The sequence below is a fragment of the Bison bison genome, unplaced genomic scaffold (genome assembly GCF_000754665.1).
Source record: "Bison bison bison isolate TAMUID 2011002044 unplaced genomic scaffold, Bison_UMD1.0 scf7180017864474, whole genome shotgun sequence".
Classification (NCBI taxonomy): Eukaryota; Metazoa; Chordata; class Mammalia; order Artiodactyla; family Bovidae; genus Bison; species Bison bison.
The window spans coordinates 1034620-1047111 of record NW_011495035.1 but is presented as its reverse complement, the minus strand read 5'-3'; the positions used below and the strand labels follow the sequence as shown (position 1 = coordinate 1047111).

At 38.8% G+C, this 12492-nt stretch overlaps 1 protein-coding gene across 7 annotated transcripts in view; it reads right to left on the bottom strand.

Annotated features, from left to right (window-relative positions):
• Positions 1-2352: 2352 nt before the first annotated feature.
• The window catches only part of MITF (microphthalmia-associated transcription factor), a 228457-nt gene continuing 218317 nt past the window's right edge, over positions 2353-12492 (bottom strand). For all 7 annotated transcript variants that reach the window (XM_010861986.1, XM_010861987.1, XM_010861991.1 and 4 more), the window contains 2 exons: positions 11676-11823; positions 2353-5942 (listed from right to left, as the gene is read on the bottom strand). In XM_010861986.1, coding sequence (XP_010860288.1) covers positions 5541-5942; positions 11676-11823 — 550 coding nt within the window. In that variant the 3' untranslated portion in view covers positions 2353-5540. The remainder of the gene's footprint in view (positions 5943-11675; positions 11824-12492) is intronic.

Here is a 12492-nt window from a genome sequence, read left to right as displayed (position 1 = left end):
TTCCAGTGTATCTGGTAGAGGTAATAGGCTCCAAAGATCTATAAATATTGAACACAAATAAGATTAGCCATGTCTAAATTTCATATATAAACAAGTCTGACAATTTTAATATGGTAAATGTACTCTGTACTTGGTGGGATGGGGGAGGTGCATGCCTCTGGGGAAAACTGGGGATGGAATGGAAGCTTCTTCATTTATATTCTGCACAAGCTGTATATGACAGAGATTCATGTTAGCATGGGTGAGGACACGAAACCATGGCTATTGGGCTTCCGAGGTGGCAGCAGAGAATTAAGACATCATTGCCATCTCTCTCTAAATATAATGAAAATCTAACTTTACAACACCCCTCTTAAATGAGCTTTCCTCATGCTACTCGGCTATGCATTAAATCTTGGCATACACAAAAAAATAAAAACACAGTGCTTCTAAAGGTTCATTTATGTTGGCTGGATTAGGAAGATTAACTCCTCAGATGGCGTTCTAAAGAAGTCATCAAATGTAAGGATAATTGAAAATAAAAACCTGAAAAACATTTACATACTGATAGACAAGTGAACAGATAGGATATAGACAAGATACCTTTCTTTAGATACATAACACCGGTGTGTATCATAAAGGATGAAAAAAATAATTCTCTAAGGAATACAATAGAGATTCCAGTTTCAACAAGGTAGATTTTCTGGAAATAGCATTTCTCACAGCAGAGGCATATGTGCAGAGCAGAAAGGTTTAAAACAAGTTAAATTTTCGGTCATTTGTGCTGAAGATGTTGTTACAACATAGTAAACTGGATTTATTGGTAGTGCTCTAAAATATTTTAATCCTGGATCCTAGAGACAATAATGTCCTCTTCTCCAAAGTAGCCTGTGGGTTCCGACACCTTGCCAATTCACACAAACATCTGCCATATACTAAAATATAGAGTTTCTCAAAATGTGCATGCTTCTGTTGACACATATGATGATTTTAGGTGACCCGGGAGTATTCTTCTATTTTAATCATGAAAGTGGTTATGATGATAATACACAAATAGCTATACATATTGAGCATTTACTATGTGCTGCCAAGCAAAAATTATAGCTCATTGATTTGAATACTCTTCACAAGACCACTTTGTGGTAGCTGCTTTTATTATTTCCAATGAACAGAAAGAAAATGGAGGCACAGAGAAGCTAAGTAAATGGCTCAAAATCACACAGCTGGAAACGGGCAGAGATAAGATTCCAAATGAGTACATTTAGCTGAAGTCTATGCTTTGCCATTTCATGGATCAATCTACTTGCTTTTTAAGTGGGTTTGCTGAATAAAGATTTAAGAAAGGTAAGTCTTTGGATATGCAATACAATCATACAAGCTGTAGGCAAATGCCTGATGTTAAGATAATAATTTGGGGTAGGGAGGGGCGCACAGAGATAGAGATTGAGGATCCTTATACATTATGAAGTGAGTGTGTGGACAGGTCAGAAATTTGGGTTAAAGTCCGGGTACAGACTCCCTGAGGTGAAAAGCCCCAACTTTCAACTTACCTGCTTTCATTGTGCTCCAGAAAATTCTCTTGTTCAGATAGGAAATCTTCCTACTTTACGCATTTTTTAAGACATCATACAATCACATGTCTATGGAAAATATAAATGATTCAACTAACTCTGAAAAAGAAAAGGCTCGATTATTGTATATTACAATTTAAGGGGGAAAAGAAAAATCAAGCTTAAGAAAAAGCTGACAATCAAATTAGAAACATTATGGGAAGTTTCTTGCTCATTTTCTCCAGAGGTTAAACCAGATGATTTTTTTTTAAAGGGCAGAAGTTTAAGGTCTAGCTAGGGAATAGAGACATGTTTTGTCTGACACTTCCCAATTCAAATTCAACATTTATCAAGTGATTATTAAGTACTTAAAAAAAAAGCCAGCCAGGAGGTGGCAACCTGGGTATACTAAGCTTTCATTATCACAAATTTGTATTTTAAAAACCCAATACCTTTTTTGTAAATATGCAAGAGTTTCTCTGACAATTTCTCTCTTTGTAAAGCCACCTTTCACTGAAACATTTAAAATAAGCTCCTGTATCTAAATGAACTCTTGGCATTTGGGACTTTAAAAACTCCCCAAATTCAGGATGGGGGAAAAAAACTGGATAATTACAGTTCATCTGAGTGCAAGTCATAAAGTAATCAAAAAGTAGTATCTTAGAGTGGTATTTAAAATAATTTTTTTAAAAAGTACTTACCAGCATTTAAAAATTTTTCATGCAATTTGTTAGTCATTAAGTCCGAAGAACTTGTGCACTATTTTTTTGATAAGGCAAACAATATTCAAAATTCACATTAACCAAACACAACTGGCCACCACTATGTGAAAAACCAAATGCTTTAATGAGGCTATCAAGAACAACAGTTCAATTATTTCATTGGATACATTAATATTGATCCATAATATACAGTGCTATGGACCATACAGAAATTATTGCTGCATCCAACAGCAGGTGACTAGTATGAACATTACAGTACCAAGCGTCCGCAAGAGACAGTCATTTGTCATTTATTTTTTCAAGAAATAGGGTTTTTTTTTAATATACTGTTATCAACATCAACTTTCCCCAGTGCATTTTTAAAAAAGATTAATAAGTGCATTCCTTTGTGCTTTATTTTATATCTTTTAACTTCCTATGTATTTATTTGTTCTTATTGCTTTAATATTTTAAAACAACCAGAAAGAACTCTGTCATCCTATGTATGACCAGGTTGGTTGTATGGTTTTTTGGCAAAGTCAGAAGGTTTGGTATTTCCATTGCCATACTCAAAGGCAGGTGTACAAGTTTGGCATTTTGGTTACTCCATACGGAGGCCCAACCCCGAGTCACAATTGTGCACTCAGGGATGGGGGGAGTGGTGTGGACCATTCTCCTTGTCACAAACAGTGAACCCAAACCAGCACCTCTTGGCTTAGCTAGTCCCTAAAACATATGCACACTCTATTTGGCAAAAAAGAAATAAATAAAACCACCCCCAAGGTTGCAGCATTCTCCTGAGCTTGCTCACCTGTCCCCTCCCAGAAACTGTCTGTTAAGAAGGGGATGGAGAAACAGGCGATGGTGAGCTCAGGAGCTGCGAGTGTCAGGGCAGTGGTGCAACATGCCATGCTTTCTTTCAACAAAGCTTTCTATAAGTTGGCTTAACCCTGGCCAAATTCCCTGGGCCATGGGTGAGTCAACCTTACTCTATTTTTAAGAACTCTCACGATCAGCTAAGGAAAACTAGCATCATACCATTGCAATCTTTGACTTTTGCACCCAGCTCCCCTCCCCCCATATAAATATGAAGAGAAAAAATAGACAATGCTATGATTGTATCAATGAACACTATGGTACAATTAGCTGTTCATGCAGATTTGCATCACTATTCTAGGAAAAGAGCTATACAATTAAGAGGGGTTGAAAGAATGGGAACTAATTTTCCCTACCCCCTTGAGTCATAAAGCTATAAAACTGATAGCATCATCAATGTTTCCAAGGATTCTCATTGCCCAACGTGCATGGGAACTATGCAGTTGATTATTTTCATGTAAGCCATCCATTCATATGTCTGACAATCACTCCTTCCCCCTGAACCCTCCAATACCCATCACCAATTCACATTTGACATTTAAACTGTTTCTCTTAAAAAACAAAAACAAAAAAACCCTCCTGAATAAGGTTTCCTGATGAAAGAAGTTGGCACTCTGTCACTAAAATATATTCCATATTAAAAATATCTGAAGGAAAACTGGAAGCTCTTCTATTGTCTACATAGGCACCATGCTACACGTCCCTCTTGATTATAGATACCATCTTGAAACTTTCTCCTACATTACAGTTCAGTCAGTGCTAGAGACTACTGCTATATTTAAGGCACTTCATTCTGAATGGATATGCTTTATGCCACTTGCTATTCAATCGTAGGCTGCTACTGAGAAATTCCATTCAACAGCCTGCCTCTTAACACCATATGTCATCTGTAGAAAACATCTAGGCCTGATAGAATATATGTAACACTACTGTTATTGCATAGGACTATACAAGTAGATAATGCACTGAAACTAACTTTACAACATTGCTGTTTGTTAAAACATTGTTATCAAGTAACAGTAATTGGCCAATACAGTATTTCTCTCTTTAAAAAAACATTCAGGTTTGCTGAAATAAACCCCAATTTAAATTACCATAACAGGCATATTAACGCTATGGTTATCATTCTCCAAGAATATTGCTAGTTTTATATCACTAAAAATAAATATGTAAGTTGTTTCTCTTTTGAAAGCCAGTTTTAGCCTATTTATACTACACCTTAAATGTGTGGAAAAACAGTTCTGAGTGAGACTGTAATATACAAAATATTCACAAAGCTCTCTTTAAATGCAAGACCTTGCATAAAAGTTTTCTTTCACGTGTGTACAAAGAATGCAGAAAACCACTAGTGAGTTGTAAAAATATTGAAAACTTGCCATTTTAAGATGTATTTTCTTACAAATTAATACAAACATAATGAAAATAACAATGATAATAAAGAATCTGTACAAATCAAATGAACAGTAAAACATAATTTAAAAATAAAAATAGTAAAGCCAATTAGAAATGTGCCCAGTTTGGTTTTCTTATCAAAAGTGAAATTGAGGAAAAAAAAAAAAACAACTTTCAGTGCTCCTCAATATTTTGCTTTGAGAGGACATTAATGTCCATTTCAAAATAAAATATATCTCATGAAAAATTGGATCACATTCATTGATGAGGAAAACTGTAACAGAGCACAGAGTGAAGAGCAAGATGAGACTCCATGTTTCAGAGCCTTGGCCTATATCTCCTTTCAATCCAGTTGCACCTAAGGTATTGGTTGTTTTCTAACCAGACAATCCACATGAAAATGGCTGCATTTTTTTTTCTTTTACAGAATACAGTTTTTCTTTAAAGAATTTGCAATATAAAGACTAAATGATGCTAAAAGGGTACTGTATCTTTAAGGCAGTACCAATGAATCGATACATTTACAAAATGGAAAAAGGTTAGTATGGATTCCTTTTTTCTTCTTTTTTTCCCCACCCCTCTCCTCTCTGTCTCTCTCTGTCTCTCTCTCTCTCTCTCCCTTTCACTCTCTTTCTTGTTTAGTTGCTTTACATTCTTTTAGTTAAACTTTACACTTCATTTCCAAGGAAGTTGCAGGCATACAGATAGCAAACCAAGTTTCCCCTGAATAAAAACGGACAGAAATTTTTCTGACGCCAAAATCCTCTTGCTCTGAAAGCTAAAGTCTGGGTGTATTCAGTTCACAGATACTGTACACTACCGTACAATACTTTGGAGGCATTTGTAGTTGTAAAATAGAATATACAAGTCTGTTTCACAAAATTCTAAAAATAAAATATATCCTGGGCTATTGATAAAGCATGAAAAAAAATTTTTTTCATATTAAAAGAAAATGATCAAGAAAACCCCTTTCAGGTAAATTATTAAATCTGCTGATCAAGAAAGGAAGCAGTTTGTGAGAAAGCAGAGCAGGGAGAATTTGCTAGCAAGCGTGTTCGGTTTCTTCCATGCTCATACTGCTCCTTCGGCTGCTGGTTTTGGATGCTCCGGGGGACACCGAGGAAAGAAGTGGATCAGTTATGCCAACAGGAGAAAGGGTATCGTCCATGAGGATGTCTTCCAGTTTGGACCCCATTTTTGCAGGGACGCTGTAGGCTTGGCTGCTCTCGGTCCCAGCTCCGAGGCTGTTGTTGAAGGTGATGGTGCCATCTGTGAGATCCAGGGTTGTTGTACACGTGAGGTCTGCGTGATGCTGGAGGAGGTCTTGGTTGCAGTTCTCAAGAGCGGGTTCCTGCTTGATGATCCGACTCACCAGATCTGGAGAGCAGAGACCCGTGGATGGGATAAGGGAAAGTCCGTGAGCTCGAGCCTGCATTTCAAGTTCCTAAAAGGAAAACAGAAATCAGACACTTAACAAGGTGGTGCACAGGGGATTTTAGGACAGTGAATATTGAACATGATATTATAATATATTATAATGATGGTTATCTGTCACTATGCACTTGTCCAAACTCAAAGGATGTGTATCGCTAACAGTCAATCCTTAGGTCAAGTAGTGATAATGCTGTGTCAGTGCAGATTCATCCACTGTTAGAATGTCTCACTCTGGTGGGGGGTATTAATATCAGGGGAAGCTATATATATGCAGGAGTAGGAGGTATATAAGCAGAGACATTACTTTGCCAACAAAGGTCCATCTAGTCAAGGCTATGGTTTTTCCTGTGGTCATGTATGGATGTGAGAGTTGGACTGTGAAGAAGGCTGAGCACCGAAGAATTGATGCTTTTGAACTCTGGTGTTGGAGAAGACTCTTGAGAGTCCCTTGGACTGCAAGGAGATCCAACCAGTCCATTCTGAAGGAGATCAGCCCTGGGATTTCTTTGGAAGGAATGATGCTAAAGCTGAAACTCCAGTACTTCGGCCACCTCATGTGAAGAGTTGACTCATTGGAAAGGACTCTGATGCTGGGAGGGATTGGGGGCAGGAGGAGAAGGGGATGACAGAGGATGAGATGGCTGGATGGCATCACCGACTAGATGCACGTGAGTCTGAGTGAACTCCGGGAGTTGGTGATGGACAGGGAGGCCTGGCGTGCTGCGATTCATGGGGTCGCAAAGAGTCGGACACGACTGAGCAACTGAACTGAACTGAACAGTGTTTCCATCATATCATATCAACACAGAGCCAGGTCTCAGATGGTTACTGTGACTAAAAAGGAAAACAAAAAAACCAAGTCCTGCATGAAAATAAATGTGGAATGGGAAAGAGGGTAACAGTGTCCAAAATGACTCCAAGGCTGGAGAAGCCTGCCCCAACAGGCACACACATCTCACTGGTAGTAACATGGTTATTTAAAAATAAAATGAAAATATGATTTTTCTTTCAATTTATACATTTTATCTTCTCAAATGGTTACTAAATTGTTAAAACCTAACAAGGAAATGGTAGGTATTTCTTTGGCTTAAGGTGCAATGAAAAAGTTACTTGTGATAGTAAGGGCACTGGGAACAAATAGAATAATATTTGGATAATAATAGCAGAAGTTATGACAGTTCCATATAAGTAACTAAAGTCACATCATTTAACCCATCTCATCAAGGCAAAGGGAGTTATTTTATTTTAATTCCACAAGAAAGTTCTTATGTGTAAGAGGAACAATCTCTTCCTACAACTTTTTCACATCCTTCCTACTATAGACTGAATTGTGTCCCCTCCCCAAAATGACTGTAGAAGAAAATGGCAACCCAATGCAGTATTCCTGCCTGGAAAATCCAATGGACAGACGAGTCTGGTGGGCTCAGGGGGTCACAGTCCATGAGGTCGAAAAAGAGTCGGACATGACTTAGCGACTGAAAAACAATCACCCTCAAGTCATACATAGTGTCTTTAAAGAGGTGATGAAGTTAAAATGAGATCCTTAGGGTGGGTGCTCATCTAATTTGCATGAGGCGCTGCAAGGACACAGAGACACAACTAGGGAAAGCCTTTCAAACAAGCTCCTTCCTGTCTCCCTTCCTGAGTATCCTTAAGTGAAATTCCCTCAGTCGTGTCCAACTCTTAGCGACCCCGTGGACTATACAGTCCATGGGATTCTCCAGGCCACAATACTGGAGTGAGTAGCGTTTCCCTTCTCCAGGGAATCTTCCCAACCCAGGAATCAAATCCAGGTCTCCCACATGGCAGGCAGATTCTTTACCAGCTGAGCCACAAGGGAAGCCCAAGATACAAGAGTATCCTTAGATCCTCCGTAAAATGAACCATATAGACGACAACTGACCCCAAAGAACATTTGCTCCTATGTGCCAATGCTATCTTCCTATGTTTTATGATACCACAAAAATAATAGACTATGTATCTGAAGCAAGTCACCTTGCATCAGGAGAGAAGGCAAAGGACACAACAGGTCAAACCTCTCAACCTTTACCCACAAGCCTAGAAACACATGTCATGTTCAGCCTGTATGAAAGGCTGTCTGATCTGCAAGGGCATCCTCTAGATTCAGTACAAGTGAGAGACAGGAGTCTGAGATGTCACAACAGTATCTGCATATTCCTTCATGTGATTTTCAGACACACAAGTGTCCCTGGGCTTCATTTTAAAACCATGGGCTGTTTAATAATAAAATTCCAGTCCCAGTGATATTAAGGCTTCATGGTCTTTCTTCTGTGAACATTTCTGCATGCATCACTTAGGGTGAAAATGAAAGGAATCCCTTAGGCTCAAGCTGATCACATGCACTGCTGTAAATCTACACCCACATGATAAAAGCAGTGCCCCCGCACTTGTAGTATGTCTTAAAAAACAAAAAAGTTGAATGAATAGAGGCACACGTCTTATTCTAATCTTTTGTTGTTTAATTAAAAATGTTTACCAGCCAATTAAACTTTTACTTAGATTGTTAAATAGTGTGACAAGTCTCATCTAGAAAATTCAGGTTCACTGCATGACAGAGCTTTCCTAATTAATAATGCTTTCCATGATACACAAAAGTTCTAAAGGCTGCTTCACTGGCACTGGAAGAAACCCAAGACATAGTCACCATGCAATTTCCAATTCATATTTTTCACAGTATTTGTATTTGACATGAATGGATATATTTGGAACCTAAGCGACTAAACAACCATAATAAAGCATCTGGGCACAACCTTTCACCAACCAATCAACATGTAACTTTATTTCATATGTGTTTCTGTTTAAAGACATCTTGTTTACAATAGTATCATTGATGTATTAAACCTAGCCTCTCTTTCAGAACAGTCATTATATGTTAATATTTGTATTGAGATGCAGATGGTGACTGCAGCCATGAAATTAAAAGACAAAAAGTAAGAAAAGTAATGACCTTGGAAGAAAAGTAATGACCAACTTAGACAGCATATTAAAAAGCAGAGACATTACTTTGCCAACAACAGTCCATCTAGTCAAAGCTATGGTTCTTCCAGTAGTCATGTATGGATGGGAGAGTTGGACTATAAAGAAAGCTGAGCACCAAAGAATTGATGCTTTTTAACTGTGGTGCTGGAGAAGACTCTTGAGAGTCCCTTGGACTGCAAGGAGATCCAACCAGTCAATCCCAAAGGAAATCAGTCCTGAATATTCATTGGAAGGACTGATGCTGAAGCTGAAACTCCAATACTTCGGCCACCTAATGCAAAGAACTGACTCATTGGAAAAGACCCTGATGCTGGGAAAGATTAAAGGTGAAGGAGAAGGGGATGACAGAGAATGAGATGGTTGGATGGCATCACCGACTCAGTGGACATGAGTTTGAGTAAACTCCAGGAATTGGTGATGGACAGGGAGGCCTGGCGTGCTGCAGTCCATGGGATCACAAAGAGTCGGACACAACTGAGCAACTGAACTGAACTGAATACTTATATAAAGAAATAACACATTAGTATGAGTTGCTTTTAAAAATGGGTATATATACAAAGTGTAAGAGACTAAAGACCTGCGGCTAATTACTGAAGAGAGGGAACATAAAGCAAGCAGCAAAAGCCAAAAAAGGAAAGAGGGTAAGGGGGATTTCCAAATGACACATAACCTCTGTTTCACTACCAAGATTCTAAAATGCTCTTCCGAGAAGAAAACCATCTTCTGCCTCTCTGATCAGGGACTGAAGATCACTGCAGTGAAACGAGATGTGACATCTAGAAATGTTGACAGTGTTGTGGGGCATTAACAAGATCAGAGATCATAAGTAATCCGCTCTGTTAAGTAAATATAATGTTGGGGTATAAACACCACTAGATAGCCTTTCAATTGCCATACTCTGCATTGCTATTCCACAATTATTTGCACTGGAAACATGAAAAAAAAAAAAAAAAGGAACCATTGGTATATGGCAAAACTGGATACAAGTAGGTCCATCTACCCAAGAAGAAGATAAACTGTCATTAATCCTTATTCGTTGGTTGTGTTCAAAGTAAGCAAGTAAAGTAAAATGACTCTTGCCAACTCCTTTAATCATAGGCAAAAAGTCAGTTTTTCTTTCTCCAAGACAGTTTGAAAGGAAGTTGCATCTTTATATTTAGTATGAAAAGCCAAGCGACAAAGAACTACCAGGAGATGATATGCAAGGGGTCCCTCATCTTATGCTTACATTGGTATGTATGCTCCCTCAATGGAATGACGTAAGAAGTCCATGTATTATTAAAATCACTTTTCTCCCTTTAAGAGCAAGTTAAAGATACATATGGAAAACTTCATTATCTGGAACAATTTCCAAAATTTATATCCTGATGATAAGATTTTCAAGGTGTCCCCAGGTCCCCTATAAACATGAGCTTTGACCATGGACTGTGCCCCCTTCAGTACTAAGACACCTTTGTACTTAACAACTACTATGAGTTGTCATGATTTGCAGTAGGTATAGCTATGGAGTCAAATCTGTGCCTCCCCCAGCAAATTCATATGGTGAAACAATTCCCAATAGGATGGTATTTGGAGATAGGGTTCTGGGAGATGATTAGGTCACAAGCAGGGGCCCTTCATGAATGGGATGAGGCCCTTATAAAAGAGACCCCAGAGAGATCCCGCAACCCTTTTGTAGTGTGAAGTTATACCAAGAAGGCAGCGATCTATGAACTAAGAAGCAGGAACTCAGTCCCACAATGAAACAGCCAGCATCAGATTTCCCAGCCTCTAGAACTGTGAAAAATAAATGTTTCATGTGTAAACCTTTCAGTCTGTGATGTTTTTTATCACATAAGCATGATTGGTCAAAGACTGTTATATGCTACAGAGTTGCTATGAACACTGAATTAGTGAATGCTGAACCATTGCTCATGGTGAAAACAGAGGATTACTTTCCTGCAAGCATCTGAACATGAGCTCCCCCAGTGGTTCAGTGGTAAAGAATCTGCCTGCCAAGGTTTGATTCCTGGATCTGGAAGATCCGCTGGCATAGGAAATGGCAACCTACTCTAGTATTGTTGCCTGGGAAATCCGATGGACAGAGGAGCCGGACAGGCTACAGTCCATAACTTAGCCAAAAGAGTCAGACGCAACTTAAAACTACGATAAAGCATCTGGGCACAACATTTCACCAACTAATCAACATGTAACCTTGTTTTATGTGTCTCTGTTTAAAGACAACTTGTTTACAACACATCATTGACTCATTAATATTAAACTCAAGGCCAAGAAGACTACAACTCGTGCCTGAATGAAACATATCTCCATAAAGCACATCACAGCCTTGTGTGCTCAGAAAGATGAGAAAGCACTTCAGGGCCATGCTCACAGGCCACTTTAAATAGCGAATCACCCCAAAACCCCACAAAATGTGAACAACATGACACTGAAAACACAGCAAAAAGGACACCTGTTTATAGTATGAGCTGAAAGAAGAAGACAGAGCATTGTTCAACCGTAACTCGGAATAAACACACCAGCTAAGTCACATTTGCCACTCTGCACATCTGTGAATGAGCATGTAAATACCACAAGAGGCGATTTGGGGGTTTCAAATAACTTTTTTGCACGGAAGTAAAAACACAAAATAGAATCCACAAATAATGAGTACAGACGGTCTCACGTAAGTCAGGCCCCTTATGGCTCATTACACCCCATTTTCTCCATCTCCAGTCACCTCCACCCTGTGCACGCCGGGTACCTGTATTCTGAGTAACAAGTGCCGGTTGGCGTGCTCCAGCTTCTTCTGTCTGTTTTCAAGCTCTTTCGCACGTTGCTGTTCCCGTTGCAACTTTCGGATATAGTCCACGGATGCTTTTAAAATGGTTCCCTTGTTCCAGCGCATGTCTCTGGAATGAAAATGGAAGGAAACAAGAGAGTTTTAGTGTTGGATGCTCCATGAAAATTCAATATTCAGAGCATTCAGTTTCTCAAGATGAAATAACAATTAGACATTGAGAGTCACTGTCATTGACTGAGCGCTAGTCATGTGGTAGACACAGTCTACTCAAATCTTCTACTTCATCTTACTTCAACCAGACAGGCGCCTGGCAAAGGAGGGCCACTGGGCATGTGCTGAATCAGAGATGATTCAAATAGCCTTTCATTCCAGAACTACATGAAGGCAGAGTCAGGACTTAAATTTAGGTCTGTTGATGACAAAGTCAATATTCTTAAACACTATATTCAATAGTTATAGCTTTCTAGGATTATAAAATTAAAACAGAGTAATATACAGTTAAAAAAAATTCTGTGAGATCCCACTACTTAATTGTATGCATCATAAAAGTGGCATCCTTGGGTTTTATCACGAATATTCATAGGCCGGTTATAAATTCTCTCAGTCTCCATGTCCTCATCAATAAAATGGTGATGCTATGCTTCTGTGAGCAGCCCCATAGGTATGTTGCTGGAATCAAAGTAGACACTTTATATGAGTATGCTGAGAAAAGTCTAGAATACAATTTCAACAATGGAGCAGGCGCTGTGCTAGGATTCAACATCATAATTACCACAGC